The following is a 24,037-nucleotide window of genomic DNA, read 5'->3' as shown; positions in this document are numbered from 1 at the left end:
GCCACGTTCAAAGTCACTCAAATCACCTTTCTTCCCCATACTGATGCTCGGTTTGAACTGCAGGAGATTGTCTTGACCATGTCTACATGCCTAAATGCACTGAGTTGCCGCCATGTGATTGGCTGATTAGAAATTAAGTGTTAACGAGCAGTTGGACAGGTGTACCTAATAAAGTGGCCGGTGAGTGTATATTCAATGTATGCAAATTAAAAAAAAAAAAATTTCCCCATCAAAGGGGTGTATTTGAGCAACAAAACTGAGCTTCTGGGAAGCATTTCCTGGAAATCCCAGTCGGGAGTCACGTGACCGATGACGTAGTAAATTGACCAGGATGGCAGCATCCAGTATAAACACAAGCGAAATGAGTGAATCAGACAGCGATTATTCAGACGAAATTGCGTCTGAAGACGAAAGTGAATCGTGTTCCAGTCGAGGTGAGTCGATGCACAACATTTTTTCTACTAAATCAGAGGTCTGGGCCGAAATGCGCGTTGTGATCGGCAGTATATTTGGGGCGAACCGATGGCGTTCAAGCGGCCTTTCCAACAACACGGAAATGACTGCAGCTGTCAAAGTCTGCTTTGTGTGCGTTCGGAGCTTGGGGAGAAGAAAAATGCGGGCCTGAATGGGGACAGTCACGGCTGTATCGTAGAAGTGCAAAGCAGGAACTCGTCCAGGGATCGTCTAGTTCTTGTTTAGTTAAAGAACCCTTTAATTGTCCTAAAGGTTCGAGAAGCTCGTTCAAAGCACGCCTCAAGATTCTCCCATAGACTATAAAAACCACTTTTCCCTTTACACTCACCAGCATAAAATATGTGCACTAGCCTTCAACTAGCACCAGTCTGCCCTCGTCCGCTTTACTTGCCGGTTCCACTCAGCGAGATCGTATCCATTATTCTTATCAGGATCAGGGAACTGATGCAGAGATACTCCGTCTTTGTTGGTTTTAGAACAGCTGTATGCAACACACTTTTTTTTTACCATTCTTTAAATTCGTTTCTTAAGACAAGGATTTTTTAAGATGTTACCTTGACAGTTTCGGCGATAAACTTCCGCCTTCTTCAAAACAGTCACGAGATGTCGAGTGGTGACGTGCCTTATCAGCTGATGTTACTCTAAGGAGGCGTGAACGTCCTGCCCAATTTGACAGGTAGTTCACGCCTCCTGCTGTCAGGTCGCTCCTCCAGGACGGCACTCCAGGTGTGTGACAGCGCGTACGCTTCCTCATCCCGGTTCTCTAGTGAAAGTTCATTATGTCTACCTATTGAAACTATTCTTTAAATTTGTTTCTTAAAACAAGGATTTTTTAAGATGTTACCTTGACAGTTTCGGTGATAAACTTCCGCCTTCTTCAAAACAGTCACCAGATGTCGAGTGGTGACGTGCCTTATCAGCTGATGTTACTCTAAGGAGGCATGAACGTCTTTTTTTTTTTTTTTAAATTGGGCGGGACGTTCACGCCTCCTTAGAGTAACATCAGCTGATAAGGCACGTCACCACTCGACATCTGGTGACTGTTTTGAAGAAGGCGGAAGTTTATCGCCGAAACTGTCAAGGTAACATCTTAAAAAATCCTTGTCTTAAGAAACGAATTTAAAGAATAGTTTCAATAGGTAGACAATGAACTACTACACACTTTACCATCGTATACAGTGGAAATAATCCGTAGATCCGCGAATTGTCACCCACAGTCACAGTATGTACAGGCAGTGAGCTGTCTAGCTTGTCAATTTACTACGTCATCGGTCACGTGATCACGGCACGATGTTTTGCTCGTGGGCTATCGCAGAAAATCCTCTATAAAATCATTACGGATAAACATTTTTTAGTAATATACTACAAATATTAGTATTCATCGTTACATGCAAAGGTGATTTTCAAATTCTAAAACTACTTTAAAGACTTAAGACCCCGCGGCTACCATGCACTAGAGTCCATCAGAAAGAAGCATGATCCTCATGCAGGTACACCCCCACAATTTTTAAAACAATATTATTTGTAAACCACAAGAAAAAAGTATGCAATATGATCTGTCACAAATCTCCCCATCTGGTCATTTGGAGAAAAATAAACATCCTTAAAAATGTTGTTTTTTTCCCCATAATTTAAAGCATATATGCAGAGCCATGGCCTCACTTTTGTTTATATGCCTTGAGACCTCAAGAATGGCACAGGAATAGTTTTAAGCATTAACAATAAATCTAAGATAGTAATTTTTACAATTAAAGTGATTCATATAGGTAGCGGTCTGAGTGAATGACGTCCGTAACGTCACAACAGGAAGTCTATCGGTCTCATTGCCACTTACGCTATACTAAAACACAGAGCTGACTGCAACAACGATCCTCCATTTTGAGCCAATTTATCACCATGCCACGTAGATGTGTTTTTGTCCAGTGCAGCAACACAACAGAAGTTGGACTTATGTTGCATTCATGGCCCAAGAATGTTCAAACTGCAAAGATTTGGACGCGTTTTGCGAGTTGTTCACAGGCACATTGGGCACCTATGAAGTGGTCTCTCCTCTGCACATTTTACTGAAGACTTGTACGAGACCTCTGATTTGTCGAGGAACGCTGGCTATAAGCCCATATTGAAAGAGGGTGCAGTACAGTGTTGTTTTCGTTAACGATGATGAAATGATTGTTAACGCACCTTTTTATGATTAAAACGAGACAGTGACGAGCTAAACATAACTCTTTGATCACGAAAATATGACGAGACGTATCTGTTGTTCTCGTTGATGAGACGAAAATGTTAGTGGGTTGGCTATAGGACTATCAAAATGCATGGCGTTTCCTCCAACGGCACATGTGCGAGCAAGAGCGTGCACGCGAAACATTAATGTCTGCATCGCGCATATGACGGAGTGCGCGAGGGAGAGCGAGAGTGTGTCTGCGTGTGTGCCTGCTCATGTAGCACATGCTAGACAAAGAGCATCCTGATTGGTTTACAGACATCCAAACTCATTTCAAGAAGGTGTTGTGACGCATGACTTTTTTCCCCCCCATCAGCTGGGGGGTGTCACGACACCTCCCTGAAATGAGTTTGGATGTCTGTAAACCAATCAGGATACTCTTTGTCTAGCATGCACTACATGAACAGGCACACACGCAGACTCTCTCTCGCTCTCCCTCACGCACTCCGTCATATGCGCGATGCAGACATTAATGTTTCGCGTGCACGCTCTTGCTCGCTTGCTCTAGATTCCGGGAGACATTCTCCAATTTGCAGGACTCAGGGAGCCACTGTCAATTTGCAGGAGACTCCCGGAACTTCCGGGAGACTTGGGATGTCTGCACTAGACAGTGTTTATGTAGCGAGCATGCGCACTGGACAGTGTTTATGTAGAGCGCATACACACTTCAATCAATCAATCAATCAATCAATCAATCAATCAATCTTTTATTTCAATTACATATAAACATAATAGACTACACGAGTCTGCAAATAGCGCACTGCTAATCAAAGCAGACTCATGTTTACAAAGAAAAAAATATTTTATATGAATTAATAAAATACTTAAATATGTATGAAAAAGATAAAACATACTTGACAAATTAACAACTATTTGGTAAAAAAGAGGAGACAATACTTGTTATTCGATATAAAAGGTACAGTAATATATTCAATAACATGCACACACACACAGAGGGGTATACTTGTCATACTGATAATTCATGCATGGTATTAAATATTTCAAGTTAAAACTTAAATAAATAAAAGCTCTTAATTATATATAGAAATAAAGTTATGTAGAAAGAGTTGAGAGATGTCAACATCATATCCATATCTACTTAAATCAGAAAAAAGGTGGTGTCTGACTTTTTTCTTGAATGACAATTTAGATGAAGATCTTATCGAAGTTGGAATCTGGTTCCATACCCTAACAGGAAAATGAGTTCTTTTGTAGATTTGTACGAGAATACTGAGTATATAAGTTCTTGGAGTAAGATGACCGAGTGTTATAAGAATGGATACTAGAAATAGAAGAAAATAATTTACAAATGTTTAAGGGTGCACTTTGATTAACATCATACATTAATTTAGAAATACATTCAGAGAAAAGATTTACTAGTAAAATACTGGTTTTGGAAAACAATGGAAGGGCACTTTATCATCAACAAAATGGATTAATCTTAAAGCTCGTTTTTGTAGGATTAATACTTTGAGTTTTACAAGCCTGTCCCCAAGAACTAAGACCAATAAGGTTGAATCAGAGAGCGATATAATGTCATAAGGGTATGTAATGGAATAAAATGTCTAAGCTTGGCCAAAAGGCCGACAACTTTGATTTTATTTGTAACAAAATAAGCAATATGAGGCTTCCAAGAAAGATCGTCATCAATTATTAAACCCAAATATTTGACATACTTTTTACATTCAAGTGAAACAAGTTTGTTTTGAGATACTGTTTTGAGTGTATGTTATGCACAACCTGTCAACCTCGATTACAATTTCCTCTCTCTGTATTGGCCTAATTTAATGTTTTAAAGTAATTATTTTTTCGACTAAAATGAATGACTAAAACTGGACTAAAACCCTTTTAGTTTTCGTCGACTAAAACTAGACCAAAACTATCAAGGATGGAACTGACTAAAATGCGACTAAAACTAATAAAGCATTTCATCCAAAAGACCAAGACTAAAACTAAATCAAAAATGGCTGCCAAAAACAACACTGGTGCAGTACCAACAATTAAAGAAAACTACAAGAAAAGGAAAAATATTTATTTTATTTATAGGAAAATAAGTTCAGTTGCACCAGTCCTCCCAGAGTGAGCCGAGGGTTGTTGGTAAAACCTGGGATGGAACGGGACAGGGCATATCGCTCGGGCAGTGACCTCCCTGCAGTTGTTGCTAAAACTGGTGGCATCCTGTTCCGTCCCAGGTTTTAGTGATTGCCTGAGCCCAGCAGTAATGGTGGACTACACAGTATGAAAAGTGAATGAGTCTTATTTCTAAACTGGATATTGCTGCCATCTCTCCCTTACGTGGAAAAAGTGAATGAACGTCAGATTGCTTCAAAAACAAATCGGCCTTCAAGAAGTGAGAACACGGGTAAGCTCCGACTCTCCTTTGGATTTAAAAAACAAACAAAAACAAACAAAAAAAAACGTTTACCTGCATTTAGATTAATACATGTAACTTGTATTGTGTGTTTAACAGTGTTTCCCCACAGACCAGGTAGCAATTTGTGGTGCTCCATTGTGCCGATGAGGGAATCATGCGCGGTGGTGTCATGGCGGTCAGTGGAGTCGGTCATTGGGGTGTATGCAAAGTGTTTACAGCGGGCGGTGTTCAAACACACAGTATTTTTCTTCAGAGGCACCTGCTGGGACTATTTTAAAGCTACAAGAAGCATTTGAGATTATTCAGTTCAATCTAAATTCTTTTAAGTTCTTTAAGAGAAGAGAGCTAAAACAATTTTTACCAGAACCCTGCCTGGTTTCATTCCTCGACCCAACTTTACATTATAGGGCAGGCCATTAGTTCGCTGGGCTTGATGTTGGTGGAAAACCTGTCTTTTAAATTTATGAAAATTACTCACCAAAATTAAAAAGTTTAGCTTTTACTAGAGATGCACCGATTGCAATTTTTTGGGCCGATTCCAATTTCCGATTTTCCATGGAGCGTGACCTGCCGATACCGATTTTGGCCGATTCCGATTTCATTTTTTCAAACCACTTCATGGCACACACAAAGACTATTTTCTTTTTATCTTTTCTTTAACAGAACATTCTGCCAGATTTTCAGTAATAAATTTTCAACACCTCAAAGGTTGAAAACAAACAAAAAGACATTCTTTGTAAAATCTTTCTTCTTGTTTGGTATTAACATATGAATTCCTGAAATAGGAAATTCACACAAACATTTTTTCTTTTCCCATCCAATATCTGACACAAAAACAACTTCCCCCTCATATATCATTTGCCTACTGCTATGGAACACACTTTCAAAAGCCTATTTAGATCTGAAAACTTATGCCTTATGGAACAACCCATTTCTTCATTCAGTATAAAAATACAAAAATAATTTCCAGTCATACTTATACCATAGCCATTCTATCATCTTTGTCAAAAGTGTATTTGTAGAGAGATTCCAATGGAATCAAGTGTAACCAAGGTTGTAAAACAGACAGACATTTTTTCCCCCTCTCTCTCTTTGTACAAATCTAATAGGCTAATGTATTAATTCCATAATGGGAAATTCACACAACCACAAACATTTTCTTCTTTTCACATCCAATATCTGGCACAAAAAAAAAAAAAAACCCACAACACTATATTTGGATATCCAAATATAGTGAATTTTTTTTTTTGTTAACGGCGCGTGCGCCGGAGCTCATTAGGTGCGCAGGACTGACACTGTTCTGCGCAAGCGCAACACAATCGCACTAGAAAGCATGTTCAAGCTGCCAGTGTAGCTGCAGTCTTTTTAGTTGCGAATTGCGAGTATTTCCACTTTCATCTCTCTGTGATACACAAGTTTTGATCAGCAGAAAATCGGCATATTTTAATTTCGACCAGCCGGTCACCGGTCATGGACGATCATGTGAAAATCGGCCGATTCCAAATCGACAGCCGGTCAATCGGTGCATCTCTGATTCAGATTTTATGCTTCAGATAGCATCAACTATGCATCCCCACGAGTATAACACTTTATATAGGCTAGTGGGAAATCCTTATTTATTGTGAATGTCAAGCCATTATTAATAACTTAAGCGGGATAAAGCAATAAGGCCGGTTCCTCGCGTCAAGCTGCTACTGTATGCATCAAAATTGGTTTATAGCCTGACTCAGGGATGTCCGTTTCATGTAAGCCAAGAAGGCTATGATAAAGCTCATCACGAGCACGACGTAGGCTACCTTTTAAAATAAGGGGTCGGAAGGCGAATCGGGAAGGCTGCGTTATTTTTAATTAGCCTAACAGGCAACGGCAGGCTTGTGGACACACCTCTCCGTCTCTCTCTCTCTCTCTGTGCACGCGCGTGAACGAGAAGAAAGAGCACTATGAATGAACGAAACGATACGCAATGGAATTTTTTTTTCTTCCAAAATCGCGAGTCTGATTGTGTGGCGATAGGAATCCATTGTGTGGCGCTGTACCACACAATGGTCTATGTATGGGAAACCCTGGTTTAAGTTACCAGTACGAGATTATTTAATTTGCTTCAGAATGTGATTGTCTCAGTTCATCTGATTATTTAATTAGCCTTTTACGGTTCATCAGTTAAAATGCATGCATGTTCATGTATGCTCCATAAGTTATAACACCCATCCTGTTTTAATGAGAGTCAACCCACAATCAATGAAGTCAGATCAGTCTTAGTTGAGCAAGTCAGTAACGGTATTTCTTACTTTCACCATAACTTTTTATTTATATGAATTGGGTCTATAGCGGTCAAAGGCCTCGGCCTTAAAACCGGTTCCTGCTGTGACATCACACACTCAGGCATGGCTAGCTCAGCGGGGCAGCTCGAATGCCAACTTTGCGGTCGATTTTAACTCAAAAATATATATATTTTAATCCCATTTATGCAACATACAAGAGGTCAAGGATGGAGATACTATCCACTCATTTATTTAAAAATAAAAAAGGTTGTGTATCTACTTGAAGTTTAAAAATAAGCGGCCTTTCTATTTCATAAAATCGGTGAAATTTAGTTCCCTCTGAAATTTGGTCAGTGTTAAACGTTTATTTCTGTAATATCTAGTTTAACACACTAATTTTATATATATATATATATATATATATATGTATGTGTGTATGTGTGTGTGTGTATATACACACACACACACTGCATAGGCCTGAACCCCCTCAGTCAGATCACCACGAAGAGCGGCTATGGGTACCGATTCCGTAGTGGGGCAACAATCAGCCACCTGCTCTACATGGAGGACATCAAGCTGTATGCCAGGAACAAGCAAGAAATAGACTCGCTGATCCACACCACCCGGATCTACAGTGATGACATAGGGATGTCATTCGGATTGGACAAGTGTGGCCGGATGGTCTCAAAGAGAGGCAAGATGATCCGGACTGAGGGGATTGACCTACCAGAGGACAACATAGGTGATATCCAAGACAGCTACAAGTACCTTGGCATCCCACAGGCTAATGGAAACCATGAAGAGGCCACAAGGAAGTCAACCACAGCCAAATACCTCCAGAGAGTAAGGCAGGTCCTGAAAAGTCAGCTGAAATGGTAAGAACAAGGTCCGAGCCATCAACATGTACGCACTACCAGTCATCATATACCCCGCTGGTATCATAAACTGGCCAAAGGAGGAGATAGAAGCCACAGATATCAAGACTAGAAAGCTCCTCACCATGCATGGAGGGTTCCACCCCAAGTCCAGCACCCTGAGACTATACACTAAGCGGAAAGAGGGAGGCCGAGAGCTAGTGAGCGTCAAGACCACGGTCCAGGATGAAACATCGAAAATCCGAGAATACATCAGAAAGATGGCCCCAAAGGATGAACTGCTAAGTGAATGTCTCAGGCAGCAGAACCCTGATGAGAGTGCAGAGGAGGAGGAGGAACAGACAACCTGGAGGGACAAACCCCTACATGGCATGTACCACCGTCAGATAGAGGAAGTGGCTGATATCAAGAAATCCTACCAGTGGCTGGATAATGCAGGACTGACAGACAGCACAGAGGCACTAATCATGGCAGCACAAGAACAGGCCATAAGCACAAGAGCCATAGAGGCCAGGATCTACCAGAGTAGATCAGACCCAAGATGCAGACTGTGCAAAGAAGCCCCTGAAACAGTCCAGCACATAGTAGCAGGGTGTAAGATGCTAGCTGGATCAGCATACATGGAGAGGCACAACCAAGTGGCTGGGATAGTATACAGGAACATCTGCAACCAGTATGGAATAGAAATACCCAAGTCTCAATGGGCCATACCACAGAAGGTGGCTGAGAACAACAGGGCCAAGGTTCTGTGGGACTTCAGCTTCTAGACTGACAAACAGATCCTGGCTAACCAACCGGACATAGTGGTGGTGGACAAAGAGCAGAAGAGGGTGGTGGTGATAGATGTGGCGATCCCAGCTGACACCAACATCAGGAAGAAGGAACATGAGAAACTTGAGAAGTATCAAGGGTTGAAAGAGCAGCTGGAACGGATGTGGAAGGTCAAGGGTTGCGTGGTCCCCGTGGTAGTGGGGGCACTTGGGGCAGTAACCCCCAAACTGGGAGAGTGGCTCCAGCAAATCCCAGGAACAACATCTGAAGCCTCAGTCCAGAAGAGCGCAGTCCTAGGAACATCGAAGATACTGCGCAGAACCCTCAAACTCCCAGGCCTCTGGTAGAGGACCCGAGCTTCAGGATGACATGGATACCACCCCCCGCCAGGGGTGAGAAGGAGATTTTTATATATATATATATATATATATATATATATATATATATATATATATATATATATATACACACACACACACACACACACACACACACACACACAGAGTGCATAATTCAAAAAGGTAAACTTTCATACCTTCTATATTCATTACATGTAAAGTGAAATATTTAAAGCCTTTTTTGTTTTAATTTTGATGATTATGGCTTATAGCTCATGAAAATCAGAAATCCAGTATCTCAAATTATTAGAATATTCCCTAAGATCAATCAAAAAAGGATTTACAATGCAGAAATGTCCAACTTCTGAAAAGTATATTCATTCATACACTCAATACTTGGTTGGGGCTCCTTTACCATGAATTACTGTATCAATGCGGTGTGGCATGGAGGTGATCAGTCTGTGGCACTGCTGAGGTGTTATTGAAGCCCAGGTTGCTTTGATAGTGGGTCTTCAGCGTCTTTGTATTTTTGGGTCGGGTGTTTCTCATCTTCCTCTTAATACCCCATAGATTCTCTATGGGGTTCAGGTCAGGCAAGTTGGCTGGCCAGTCAAACACAATAATATCATGGTCAGCAAACCATTTGGTAGTAGTTTTGGCACTGTGGGTAGGTGCTAAGTCGTGCTGGAAAAGGAAATCAGCATCTCCAAAAAGCTCGTCAGCAGATGGAAGCATGAAGTGCTCTAAAATCTTCTGGTAGATGGCTGTGTTGACTTTGGACTTGATAAAATACAGTGGACCAACACCAGCAGATGACATGGCACCCCAAATCATCACAGACTGTGGAAACTTCACACTGGGCTTCAAACACCTTGGATTCTGTGCCTCTCCACTCTTCCTCCAGACTCTAGAACCGTGATTTCCAAATTAAATGCAAAATGTACTTTCATCTGAGGGCGGCACGGTGGTGTAGTGGTTAGCGCTGTCGCCTCACAGCAAGAAGGTCCTGGGTTCGAGCCCCGGGGCCGGCGAGGGCCTTTCTGTGTGGAGTTTGCATGTTCTCCCCGTGTCCGCGTGGGTTTCCTCCGGGTGCTCCGGTTTCCCCCACAGTCCAAAGACATGCAGGTTAGGTTAACTGGTGACTCTAAATTGACCGTAGGTGTGAATGTGAGTGTGAATGGTTGTCTGTGTCTAGTATGTGTCAGCCCTGTGATGACCTGGCGACTTGTCCAGGGTGTACCCCGCCTTTCGCCCGTAGTCAGCTGGGATAGGCTCCAGCTTGCCTGCGACCCTGTAGAAGGATAAAGCGGCTAGAGATAATGAGATGAGATGAGACTTTCATCTGAAAAGAGGACTTTGGACCACTGAGCAACAGTCCATTTCTTTCTCTCCTTAGCCCAGATAAGACACTTCTGACATCGTCTCTGGCTCAGGAGTAGCTTGATATTAGGAATGCGAAAGTTGTATCCCCTTTCTTGAAGATGTCTGTTCGTGATGGGTCTTGATACACTGACACTAGCCTCAGTCCACTCCTTGTGAAGCTCTCCCAAGTTCTTGAATCAACTTTTCTTGACAATCCTCTCAAGACCGCAGCCATCCCTGTTGCTTGTGCACCTTTTCCAGCCACCCTTTTCAGCAATGACCTTTTGTGGCTTACCCTCCTCGTGGAGGGCATCAGTGACCATCTTCTGGACAACAGTCAAGTCAGCAGTCTTCCCCATGATTGTGGTTGTGTGTACTGAATTAGACCGAGAAATACACTGTGTTCATACTGTTTTACTCAACTCGAAATGAAATATTTTAATATTTTGAGATGGCTTTTTTTTTTTTATTTTGTACTGTATGCCATACTGATTAAAATTAAAATAGAAAAATGCTTGAAACATTTTAGTTTGTGTAATGAGTCTATAATATATAAAACTTTCACTTTCTTAAATAACTGATGGAAAATATTGAACTTTTTCACAATATTCTAATTTTCTGAGATGCACTAGTGTGTGTGTGTATATATATATATATATATATATATATATATATATATATATATATATATATATATATATATAAAAACCCTACCACGCCATTCTGTGGCTGGCAAGTTATTTAATTTGAGAGGATTCCCTAGCAAATAATGTGCATGAAATCGCTCGCTTCACGCAGTCAAGCAGACAGGGAAGTCCGGTGTACATATTTACCTTTAGGAATCCTCGTCTTCTCTTGGATTTGACAGCAGCTGGCATCCAGTATTGCATTACTGCCACCTACTGGTTTACCTTGACTGTGCACTGACAGTTACATCATTCTATCGCTAAACGAACAGCTGATCACGCCAAGATGCTTGCTGACCACCGATATTTATTAGTTTGGCCCTGCATTTCCTTAACATCTTTTTCTTCTCACTTTCCATTACTGTCGTCAGCCTTTCACATGTCATTCGCATCCTCCATTCTCCTCTCCTGTTTAAATTTGTATCCCACAAAGGCTTGCGCGAATAGGGAAAGCCCACCATGTGATGCATGACGTAGTCCCTTGTACTGCGTCACGGTGAAGCAAGAAATAACATGCGTGTGTGTTAATTATAATAATTAAATTTGAAGTCTGTGATTCGAAATCAGTAGCTTTCGGTCCACTAAACAAAAATAACAGTGTTAGGGAAAATTCTTTTTATGACCGAAACCTGAAAAATCTGAAAAAGTCAGTCTGCCTTTAATAAATAATACCAGGATTCAACTTTAACTTTTTAATCCACTTGTCCAGTCAGACAAGCAGCAAGATTTTTCACTTCTCCCAACCATAATCCTTTTATTACTATATATTTACTAGTTCAATGAAAGGAAAGTGCATTGGCGCACACAACGGACTCTCTCTCTCACACACACACACACACGCTCTCAACGGCGCACACCTCTAACGACAAGCACCTGCCCTGGATTCAATCAGTGTGTGCATAAAAGGACACTGCCAACATCTACACGGTGCGAAGTATTGTGTCATCACCATTACTAAGCCGTTGTTATTGTACTGTCTTCCTGGTTACTGGCTCTCATTTCTGTGTTTTGGTTTCTGATCTTGTCCTGCCCAATTTAGTCCGTTTGTGCCTTGCGCAACCCATTATTGCTATTAATTCAGCCTGCCGTTTTTATTTATGAATTTGGAATTGGTTAGGAATTAAAATATGTAGCCTCAAGTTACCATAGATCAGGGGTCGGCAACCCTAGGCACGCGTGCCACAACTGGCACACCGAGGAATTTCCAGTGGCACACTGACGATGATACACAAACCTAATTATTCAACACATTAAAAATGTTCAAACGTCATCTTGAACTGTTATTGGCTGTTGCATGGCGAGCCTGCTCTTTTAGCATGACTACACAACAATATAGCGCCCCCCTCCCAGTGTTGCCAGATACTGCTGATGTTTTCCAGCCCAAAATATGTTCAAAACTCGCCAAAATGCACTTAAACCCGCCCAATCTGGCAACACTTCCCCCTCCCCATATTTTTCACGAGACGGGCCCACTTGATGCAGCAGTTGTGCTAAGATAGCAAAGAAGCCAACAGTTCGGGCTTTCCTCTCCTCGTGGACCAAAGAATATGGGTTCGTTTCTCAGAGGGACCGTGCTGTGTGCACGTTGTGTTTTGAAACTGTTGTGTCTCAAACATCCAGTGTTAAACGTCATTTCGAGGCAAAGCACGAAAAGACTTTCAAAGATCAGGCAGATAGGGACGAATCAATCTCACGCGCAGTGTGCAGGTATGGGAAGCAAGCCCACACTTTAACAGTCTTTACCTCAGCTAAAAACAATGCCACTGAAGCTCGCTATATAATTTCTCACTGCATAGCTAAACATGGAAAGCCATTCACAGACGGTGAATACATTAAGGAGGCCTTTCTCTCCGGCTCGGATAGTCTTTTTGAGGGGCTGCCAAATAAAGAGACAATAAAATCAAGAATAAAAGACATCCCCGTATCAGCCAGAACTGTTGAGCGATGAATTGGTGAAATGGCAGAAAACGTAAGGGTGCAGCAAACAACTGGCATAAAAGATGCAGCGGTATTTAGCATTGCGCTTGACGAAAGCGTAGATGTGAATGATGTGGCACGTTTGGCAGTGATGGCAAGATAGTGTGATGTGACTGTGAGAGAGGAGCTCTGCTGTTTAAAGCCAATGAATCCTGCTGGGCATCTTTACCCGAAAAGTTCAACCGTCTTCGCAATATCGCACCAGCTTTATTGTCAGTGTTCGGATCAACATATCCGTGTGAACAGATATTTTCACACATGAAGAATGTACTTTGCCCCTCCCGAAGTCATCTGACAACGGGCCATTCGGAAGCATGCGTCCAACTCAAAGTGACCAACTGCCATCCCCACATCTCGGAGCTAAGTAAGGGGAAGCAGGGCCAGGGATCACATTGACTGATGGGCAAAACATTTATTTTGTAACAAGGCTACTTCAAATTTGCAGTTTATTGTTAAACCACTTTATGTAGGCTACTTGTCAATGTTCTCTGACACTTATTATTTAATTTTTTTCTGTAGTTTTATTATTCATCAGTTCCATTTCCATTAGGCTGCTACAGCTTTATTGTGAATAACTTGGGCTTGTTACCTACTGAAAGATTTTGGATGTTATTTTGTGAATTTGTATAAGCTGCTTGCAATGTTGTTATCCAATGGGGGGGGGGGGGGGGGTCTTAAACCTTGTGTGTGAGGTTAATGGCATAAAACAAGTGCAATGGTGTTTTACATTTGCTCAATGCATTAAATATCCATATCTGCCTAAAATGTGTGGCGTCTAATTACACAGAGTTAACAACACCTATTTGAATAGCACACTAACTAACAAGAAAATTTCTAATTGGCACTACATGGCAAAAAGGTTGCCGACCCCTGCCATAGATAGTACTCAAGGCTCAACATTAGCGGTAGTCCCGACGGGACGGGACAACTAAATGATTGGTCTGGACAAGTCAAATCCACATCTGCTTGTCCTGTCGGACAAGCTGAATTATTCCCAACTCTCCCGGAAGTTCCAGGAGTCTCTCGCATATTGATATCTGCTCTCAGAGAGAGTGCATGCTGATTGCTGTCTTGCTCCAGTAGATCAATCAGGTTTCTTTGTGGGTGGGCTTTACATCTTCTGTCCCAGAGAGAGAGAGAGAGAGAGAGAGCGCATCCTGATTGCTCTGTCTTGTTTAGTAGACCAATCAGGATGCCTGCTCTCTCTCGGAGAGAAGATGTAAAGCCCACCCACAAAGAAACCTGAGCAAATCAGCATGTGCTTGTGCGCGCTCAGGGAGTCGATATCAATATGCGAGAGACTCCTGGAAGTTCCGGGAGAGTTGGGAATAATTCAACGAGTCCTGTTGGATAAGCAGATGCAGATTTGACTTGTCCAGACCAATCATTTAGTTGCCCTGTCCAATCAAACTACCACTAATATCGAGCCCGGAGTACTACATATGGTAACTTGGTTACATATTTTAATTCCTAACCAATCCCAAATTCACCAGCATATATTATACAAGAGAACGGAGGTGGAAGCGAAGCAGAAAATACAAGTTTTGCTTCATAAAAATATTTAACTGTACAAACCTTAAAGCAGTGTCCAACTTTGTGGCTCCAAAGGAAGGAGGGAACATCTAACTTCTGACGTAAACTAAAACCTGACTGGTTGAAATTAATTTACAGGAATACAACCTGCACCAAGTCTCCTCAGTCCCAAGTCTCCCTGCTCTCCCTTATTATACTTGTGGGCTCATATACAGTGGTGCTTGAAAGTTTGTGAACCCTTTATAATTTCCTATATTTCTGCATAAATATGACCTAAAACAATCAGATTTTCACACAAGTCCTAAAAGTAGATAAAGAGAACCCAGTTAAACGAATGAGAAAAATATACTTGGTAATTTATTTATTGGAGGAAAACGATCCAATATTACATATCTGAGTGGCAAAAGTATGTGAACCTTTGCTTTCAGTATCTGGTGTGAACCCCTTGTGCAGCAATAACTGCAACTAAACATTTCTGGGAACAGTTGATCAGTCCTGCACACCAGCTTGGAGGAATTTTAGCCCATTCCTCCATACAGAACAGTTTCAACTCTGGGATGTTGGTGGGTTTCCTCATATGAACTGCTCACTTCAGGTCCTTCATCAATATTACGATTGGATTAAGGTCAGGACTTTGACTTGGCCATTCCAAAACATTAACTTAATTCTTCTTTAACCATTCTTTGATAGAACGATGTGTGCGTAGGGTCATTGTGTTGCTGCATGACCCACCTTCTCTTGAGATTCAGTTCATGGACAGATGTCCTGACATTTTCCTTTAGAATTTACTGCTATAATTCAGAATTCATTGCTCCAGCAATGACGGCATGCTGTCCTGACCCAGATGCAGCAAGACAGGCCCAAACCATGATACGACCACCACCATGTTTCACAGATGGGATAAGGTTCTTATGCTGGAATGCAGTGTTTTCCTTTTTCCAAACATAACGCTTCTCATTTAAACCAAAAAGTTCTATTTTGGTCTCATCCATCCACAAAAGATTTTTCCAATAGTCTTCTTGGCTTGTCCACATGAGCTTTAGCAAACTGCAAATGAGCAGCAATGTTCTTTTGGGAGAGCAGTGGCTTTCTCCTTGCAACCCTGCCATGCACACCATTGTTGTTCAGTGTTCTCATGAACATTAACCGTGAGAGAGGCCTTCGGTTGCTTAGAAGTTACCCTGGGGTCCTTTGTGACCTCACCGACTATTACACACCTTGCTCTTGGAATGATCTTTGTTGGTCGACCATTACTGGGGAGGGTAACAATGGTCTTGAATTTCCTCCATTTGTATAGAATCTGTCTGGCTGCGGATTAATGGAGTCCAAACTCTTTAGAGATGGTTTTGTAATCTTTTCCAGCCTGATGAGCATCAATAACGCTTTTTCTGAGGTCCTCAGAGATCTCCTTTGTGCAAGCCATGACACACTTCCACAAACATGTGTTGTGAAGATCAGACTTTGATAGATCCCTGTTCTTTAAATAAAACAGGATGCCCACTCACACCTGATTGTCATCCCATTGATTGGAAACACCTGACTAATTTCACCTTCAAATTAACTGCTAATCCTAGAGGTTCACATACTTTTGCCACTCACAGATATGTAACATTGGCTCAGTTTCCTCAATAAATAAATGACCAAGTACAATATTTTTGTCTCATTTGTTTAACTGGGTTGTCTTTATCTACTTTTAGGACTTGTGTGAAAATCTGATGTTCTCATCTCATTATCTCTAGCCACTTTATCCTGTTCTACAGGGTCGCAGGCAAGCTGGAGCCTATCCCAGCTGACTACGGGCGAAAGGCGGGGTACACCCTGGACAAGTCGCCAGGTCACCACAGGGCTGACACAGACACAGAACCATTCACACTCACATTCACACATACGGTCAATTTAGAGTCACCAGTTAACCTAACCTGCATGCCTTTGGATTGTGGGGGAAACTGGAGCACCCGGAGGAAACCCACACGGACACGGGAAGAACATGCAAACTCCGCACAGAAAGGCCCTCGCCGGCCACAGGGCTCGAACCCGGACCTTCTTGCTGTGAGACGACAGCGCTAACCACTACACCACCGTGCCGCCCAAAATCTGATGTTTTAGGTCATATTTATGCAGAAATATAAAAAATTCTAAAGGGTTCACAAACTTTCAAGCACCACTGTATTTGTATCACAAAGCATTGCTTGTTTGTCCATTATCACTCTAAAACTCGTCCTAGGTCTCAAGAAAATCAGAAAGACATGGTCCATTTTCCATACATAATTTGTTATATGCGAACAGCAGTCACTGCAAGACTTGTCTAGTGTGAATTACCTTGGATGGAGCAGTTATAGGCGGCAAAATCGCCAGCTGCCAGCAGTGATTGACGGGGCTGATTTATTAGCAAGTTTAAGCTTTGATAAATCCTGACAAATCACTGCCACTACTCTCCAGATTTATCAGATGCGGGGTTTTTCACGTCTTGGCGGGTCAGCTGGTTTGGATATAATTTTGTGGGTCTGAACCGCCAGATGCAGGTCACTTGGAGGTCTGCACCTGACACTTGTACTGGTGGACTTTTAAGGATGGTGAAGATGAACACCAAGTTCACTTTGGCAACAGCTACAGGAGAAGGTACTCGGAATGTGCCCCGTGTATTTGCAGGGTAGAGAAATTCCAGCTCAAATTTATTACTACTTAACCTGTTGCATGACAATTGCCTGAATGAGCAATGTGTTGTCGGGCCTTATTTGCATGATTTATCACTGTTTGTTTACAATATCACGTGCGTCTACCAACAATTTTAAAACCCGTTTCCACGGACATCAAGTTTTATGGATTTTCATATGTAATACATGATTAGAAGCAGGAAAAGTTATAGAATACATTACTGTTCTTACGAAAGCTTGCACAATTCCTGAATAACAAATTTTACAATAATGCAGAAGAGGATAAATTTCAACTTTCCACAGAATTACATCACTCTGGTTGCCAACAGTAAACAAGGTATTGGACTGAAACTCAGGATTTCCTCTGATTGGCTGTAACGCTGAAAAAGCAGCCAATCATACCAGGTCTTTCATGTAATGCTAGGAAATCCAGAAGGTCCGAATAGTGAACCGCCCAGACAATGACCTGTTCATGCTCTGTGGCCTGCAGCACTGTGATCTTTGAATTTCAACTTTCCATAATACCTGTACCATTTAACTGATGTACACAAAAAAATAAATAAATGTTTTATATATTATTTGTGTGTACACTTTATAAGTATATAAATAATATTCTTTACGTCTTCTCTCCTAAATATACTTTCTTTTGATATTGAAGTTACAGTATATATACACTGCTTGCTAGCTGCATCGACATGCCAATGAAAAGCACTGCCATTTTCTCTCCACCACTATTCATGAGATCTATCGTATATCCAATGCTGTGTGCACGCACCTATGGTAATGCTACAAATATGCAGTGTAACTTGTGCGCTCAGAATTATTAATTGACAAATCTTCGTGAATATTAATGGGAAAAAAATTAAAAAACCCATGTGCTGGTTTGATTTACACCAAGGGGTTGTCATTGTAGTTTGAGGGAAAAGATGTGTACAAGTTCCAGATTTTCCTGCTGTAAGAAACCTGATCTCACTGAATTTCAGAAACACTGTTTTAAACAGATTTTCTTTTCTGATTTAATAATAAATAATACATTTTATTTATAAGCGCCTTTCAAGGTACCCAAGAACACTGAACAGTAAAAAACAAACAAAAAACAAAACAATAGAATAACAATAATAAAATAAGAAATCAATAATAATAATAATAATAATAATAATAATAATAATAATAATATTAAAAATCAAAGAGAAAAGGCCAAGCTAAAGAGATGTGTTTTTAGCTGTTTTTTGAAAGAGGACAGTGTTGAGCATTGGTGCAACGCTAGTGGCAGGGCATTCCACAGCTTAGGGTCATTTACACTGAAAGCACTGTCACCCATAGAGCAGAGCCGAGAGTAAGGGACTGCTAATAGGTGGACATCTGTGGAGCGAAGATTTAGAAGTAACTGATATGGAGTTAGGAGATTTGATAAATAGGGAGGGGCCAGATTATGTAGGGATTTATAACAAGCAAGATAATTTTATATTTAACTGGGAGCCAGTGCAGGTTGTATAGAATAGGAGTGATATGATCCCAGGGCCTGGTGTGAGTACCCTAGCAGCTGAGTTTTGGCTATTTGGCTTGAGTTTTTGGCTATTTTTTATTTTTTTACCCCAAAACCATTAATTTTATCAGCAAAAAACTGGAAAATGTATTTGGAAATAAATTCCCCTTCTTGGTGGACTACCAGGTGAAAATGATTAATATGGTACAAGAGACTTGTTTTTAATCAATTCACATTTGATGATTTCAAAAAATCAATGCACCTTTTAATATAAACGAGCTCTACAGTATTATATTTCTGCATTTTTGCTATTCATGTCTTTGAATACTCTAATCCTTTACAATGAAGTGCAAACCAGAAAAAAGTTCTGTCATATAATTCTCTGAAGCTTTCTTCTGATGTTATCATGGTAGCAGGAGCTCTTGCATATTAAGCAGGCAACATTCAACATCACTCATCACTTCCCTTTCAACTGTTGTGTGTACTAACTAGGTTTTATCTGGACAGGATGTTGTGTAATGTAATGCATATACCATACGGTCAATTTGAAGATCGAGATGGTGATTTTGAGTTAAAGAACAGGCATGTACAATGGGCATTACAAATCGGAAAATTTTTTTTAAATCAAAAACTATAAAGTTCATCTCGGCCTAAAAAAACGCGGGCAGACGCTCCCGCGCGGCACATCCCAGCAATTCCCCCCCCATGAAATGAGCAATAAGTAGGAGAGTTATACACGGTATCATACCTAAAATTTTATCAGAAATATAGATATGATACTATGATTCTCCCCAACATGCTACATTAGACAAGCTAACCTCATTTATAAAAAGATACACACTTATATGACGTGTATTTGATATATATGATGTATATTCATACATTGTTACTTTACGGAAATCTTCAATAAGTTTGGTCTTTTCATGACAGCCTGTTGTAGACCTATAATGCACATGAAATGACACTCCTCACCTCAACATGTCCTTTACAATCATTTAAGCCACCATGGGCAACGCTGAAATCACTGCTGCACACAGTACATCGCGTGAAACTGTCATTATTTTCTACCCTTATTAGACAGGGAGATTCTTTTGTGTAATCTGAGCTGAAATGGGTTTTGTACTTTCGTTTTTTGGGGCGTGCGCGCTCTCTCTCTCTCTCTGCTATGCCGGTCGGTCCTCGAGAAAAGGGATAAAAGCCCGCCCACACTGAAAGCTGATTGGCTTATTTTGCTGAGTAACCCAATCAGGATGCTCTTTGTCTGGCATGCGCTACATGAACAGGCACACAGGCAGTGTTGCCACATTGGGTGGTTTTAAGTGCATTTTGGCGGGTTTTGAACATATTTTGGGATGGAAAACGTCAGCAATATCTGGCAACACTGCACACAGTCTCCCTCGTGCGCGCACATTCTAAGATGCGTGATGCAGACCTTAATGTTGCGCACGCACGCTCTTGTTCACTTCTATTAATATGCAGGAGACTCCCGGAAGTTCTGGGAGACTTGGGATGTCTGCGTTATAAGGTGACCACAGATCGTTAATCATACACCCCCCCCCGAAAATTTCTCAACGGATTTACATCGATCTCAAAAACGATCATTTTGGTCTGAAAAAGTCGGAAATCCGCCGATCGGTGGAAAATTCTCATCCCCGAAATTTGGGTGTCATCTGCATAACAGTGAAAGTTAAGCCCATAATGCTGTATTATGTGGCCAAGAGGAAGGATGTATATTACAAATAATAAGGGTCCCAGGACAGAGCCCTGAGGGACACCATGAAGGAGGGGTGATTTAGGGGATCTAAAGTCTCCAATTGACACAAACTGTTCTCTCATGGTAAGATTTGACACATTATTACTTCGTCAGACCCATTAAAAGTCAACTTTTCCCCTTCATCCATTACACTGTCGACCTAAACTTTTACAGAACTGTTTTACTGGTTGTGTAAATTGGCAGGACTGGCACTTTAACTTCCAACCTTGTTGTACATCGCTCTGGATAAGAGTGTCTGCTATACGTCTAATGTAATGCAAACTCAATACTTACAGTGTATGTGTACTTATTCTGAAGGTTCCATCGGTAAATTGGGCATTTGGCAGTTGGGTTAGGAGGTTGCGGGCTCTCAGGTACAGCCACTGTTCGGCCCTCAATCTACAAGTAAAACAAAAAAACAATCCACTGGAGGAAAAAAAAAAAAAATGTAAAAAACAGTCAATAAATAAAGAAAAAAAATTGCATTTGTAAGACTTACCACTGTAGTTTCTCCCTCCTGTTTCTCCACCACTGGGGAAGGAATAATAATAATAATAAAAATAAAACACCACACACACACGTCAAACATTAACCAAATAAGTTCAGTGCCCACTCTTGCATCAGGATGAACCTGAATCAGGCCATCCTTAAAAAAAAAAAAAAAAAAATCTGTTTCCTGTCCACCGGGAGAGCAAAATAAATTTCAGTCGGGAGGGAGGGATTTTTTTTTTATGGATGGATAAGAAATCGCAATGCTGTGTTTGCTTTTTCTTTCAGTACTTTATTACAAAAGCAGACACATTTAATAAAATTACAGTTTCATCAACTGAAACTTGTACAAAAACTTTAAGTTAGCATTTTAAATGCTGACTGCAACATTTGCAAAACTTTTACAAAGGTACTTAAAATGTCCGGCACATGGACTTTTTGTAGTTCTAAATCGACCGTTAGGCCTAGTTCGGATGAAATTACACTATAGACCCCTTCGCAGTAAACGTCATTCATACGTAAGCAGAAATTGCACACGCAGCTTGGACCCAAAAAAGACTCAGAAATGCCTAGTTGTTGTGTTTTCGGGTGTCAGAATCGTAGCAGTGATGGGGTTAAAATGTTCAGAATTCCAGCAGGATCTCACCCATTCAAAAAAAAATAAATAAAAATAGCCGAAGTCTATGGCTACAAGCCATCAAACGTGTAGACTGGGATGAAAGCACCATCAAAAATGCGCGGATTTGCAGCGCCCACTTCATCACAGGTAAGATCAGGCTATTTATTAAATCTTTCTTTTTTTCTTCTTTCTAGTCTTCATTTATTGATGTAGCAAAATACTTTGGTAACGTTTGTCTGATTAGCTGGGTCATAGTTACACAATGTAATGAATATTGTTAGCATGTTAACTTAGCTTTGCATGCAATTTTGTTTGTAGGAGAGGTCTCGCTTGACTCAAGCAGTCCAGATTTTGTGCCATCATTATTTGTGTATGCCGAAAATCACAATTTTAAAGCAAGGATGGAAAGGTAAAATTGTGTGCCCTCACTCTAAATGCCAACTTACGTTGACTGCTCTAACCTAGCTCCCGCCCCGTTCAGTTTCATTTCTGGTCTCTGCCTCTCGCTTTTTACGCAGCTCTGATTTCTCTTAGCTGCACTCTTTACACTATCATTCCTTTCATGCCATTACCTCCTGCAAATTGCTGTTTAGTGTTGGTATTTGCTGTTGTAGCTAAAGCCATATTGCTATCATATCACTGGCATAATTTGATTAAAACAAAATGAATATGAATGTCCCATTGTTAATCAAGTTGTACATGCCCGCACAATCATATGCGTCTAAAGACTTGTAGGCACGAAGTTTTTCATGGGTGTACACTGAAGTCTTGTCAATAAGGTACGAGTATATATCTGGCCATTGTATACCAGGGAACTTACTAACATCGTCCGTCCACTCTTTTTTATTAAATGCGGATCCGGTAGGCAATGTCCACTTGTGAGAGTTAACTTATTGATGTAGCATTCTCAATCTTGTAACGACAATTGTTTTGCATAATCTGACAGCTCATAATGCCTGGTCTATGGGCAGTGCCATTGTTTCTGGGTCCAGGCTGCACGCGCATCCTGGCAACGGTCGGTTTGTTTACAAACATGCGAAGGGGTCTATAAAAATGATCACTGAATGATTTTTTTCTGAATCTTTACCATTTTGTCGTTCGCTAGAATACCATTTTGCAATTTCACACTTAAGCAAATGTTTGAAAACTCCGGATCTCCTGCCTTCATGGTGGCTGCCATTTTTTTGCGCCGCACGGCGCATGCGCAGAGCTGATTCAGTTCAGAGTGCGCGCACACTGAGCGGAGGCAGTAGTGTGTCGGGGCTGTCGGAGGGAACAGAAGCAGAGATAACACTTATTTTGTCTCTGGTAAACCAATCTTCTCTCGTTCAATTATGTGCTGGCATCAAAAGACACCGTTGGTTGTAAATGAAATCAAACTGAGTCGTCGGGGTGCATTTTCATACACAAATGGAGAAATGTTCGCCGAGTGTTTGTGTAGCCACCACTGCAGACCGCTGTCATTGTTAATTCATAGCATGCTCAGCTGCGTAAATGTGTCATGCACCGAAAATAAGAGATTTACAAGCCAGGAACGCCTCATGATGCAATACGCAAGAAAAGAAAGAAGATTTACTGCCATTTTACTTTGTATTTGAGTAAAGTGAATAAATAAGTGGTCTGTGGAAAATACATTTAATCCTGGGAACTGCGTGCACAGGAGTTTATTTTGTGTTTACTCCCCCCAGCTGGCTACTTATTTGTCATGGCTGGCTAGTATGAGCCTTAGTGGAAAGCCCTGGGAATGCGTAAATGTCAAGTTTGATTTTAGATTTACGAACCCGAAAAAAATGTCGAAAAACCGGCGTTAAAAAAAAAAAAAAATTCAACCACACAAATGCCACTCACCCGGCCGGTGGACCAGAAACAGAACATTTTTTAATAATGGCCTCAGCACAAGAGAGGTGCATTTGCAACAGTTTTCTTTAAAATGGATCATGGTGGATCTGGAGCTTATCCTGAAACACTAGGTGTGACTGCTGGGCACAGGAATACACCCTGGATGAAATTCCAGTCCAGATACCATGCACACACATTCAGACCTGGGGCAATTTACATTTTAGAGGTCACAAAGCCATCATTTTTTGGAAAGTAGAAGGAAACTGGAGAACATGGATGAAAACCACATAGCCACAGGAAGAAAATGTGACCCTTGAGCAGT

The 24,037-nt window shown here is 41.1% G+C and overlaps 1 protein-coding gene across 1 annotated transcript in view; it reads right to left on the bottom strand.

The window, feature by feature from the left end:
* Positions 1-24,037, bottom strand: part of mrps18a (mitochondrial ribosomal protein S18A) — a 78,015-nt gene that overhangs the window by 42,930 nt on the left and 11,048 nt on the right. The window contains exons 2-3 of the mRNA XM_060902814.1: positions 21,268-21,299; positions 21,063-21,167 (exon numbers count right to left, since the gene is read on the bottom strand). Of these exons, the coding sequence (XP_060758797.1) occupies positions 21,063-21,167; positions 21,268-21,299 (137 nt within the window). The remainder of the gene's footprint in view (positions 1-21,062; positions 21,168-21,267; positions 21,300-24,037) is intronic.

This window comes from Neoarius graeffei, chromosome 21 (genome assembly GCF_027579695.1).
Source record: "Neoarius graeffei isolate fNeoGra1 chromosome 21, fNeoGra1.pri, whole genome shotgun sequence".
In the NCBI taxonomy this organism is placed as follows: domain Eukaryota; kingdom Metazoa; phylum Chordata; class Actinopteri; order Siluriformes; family Ariidae; genus Neoarius; species Neoarius graeffei.
This window is presented reverse-complemented; position numbering and strand designations above follow the sequence as displayed.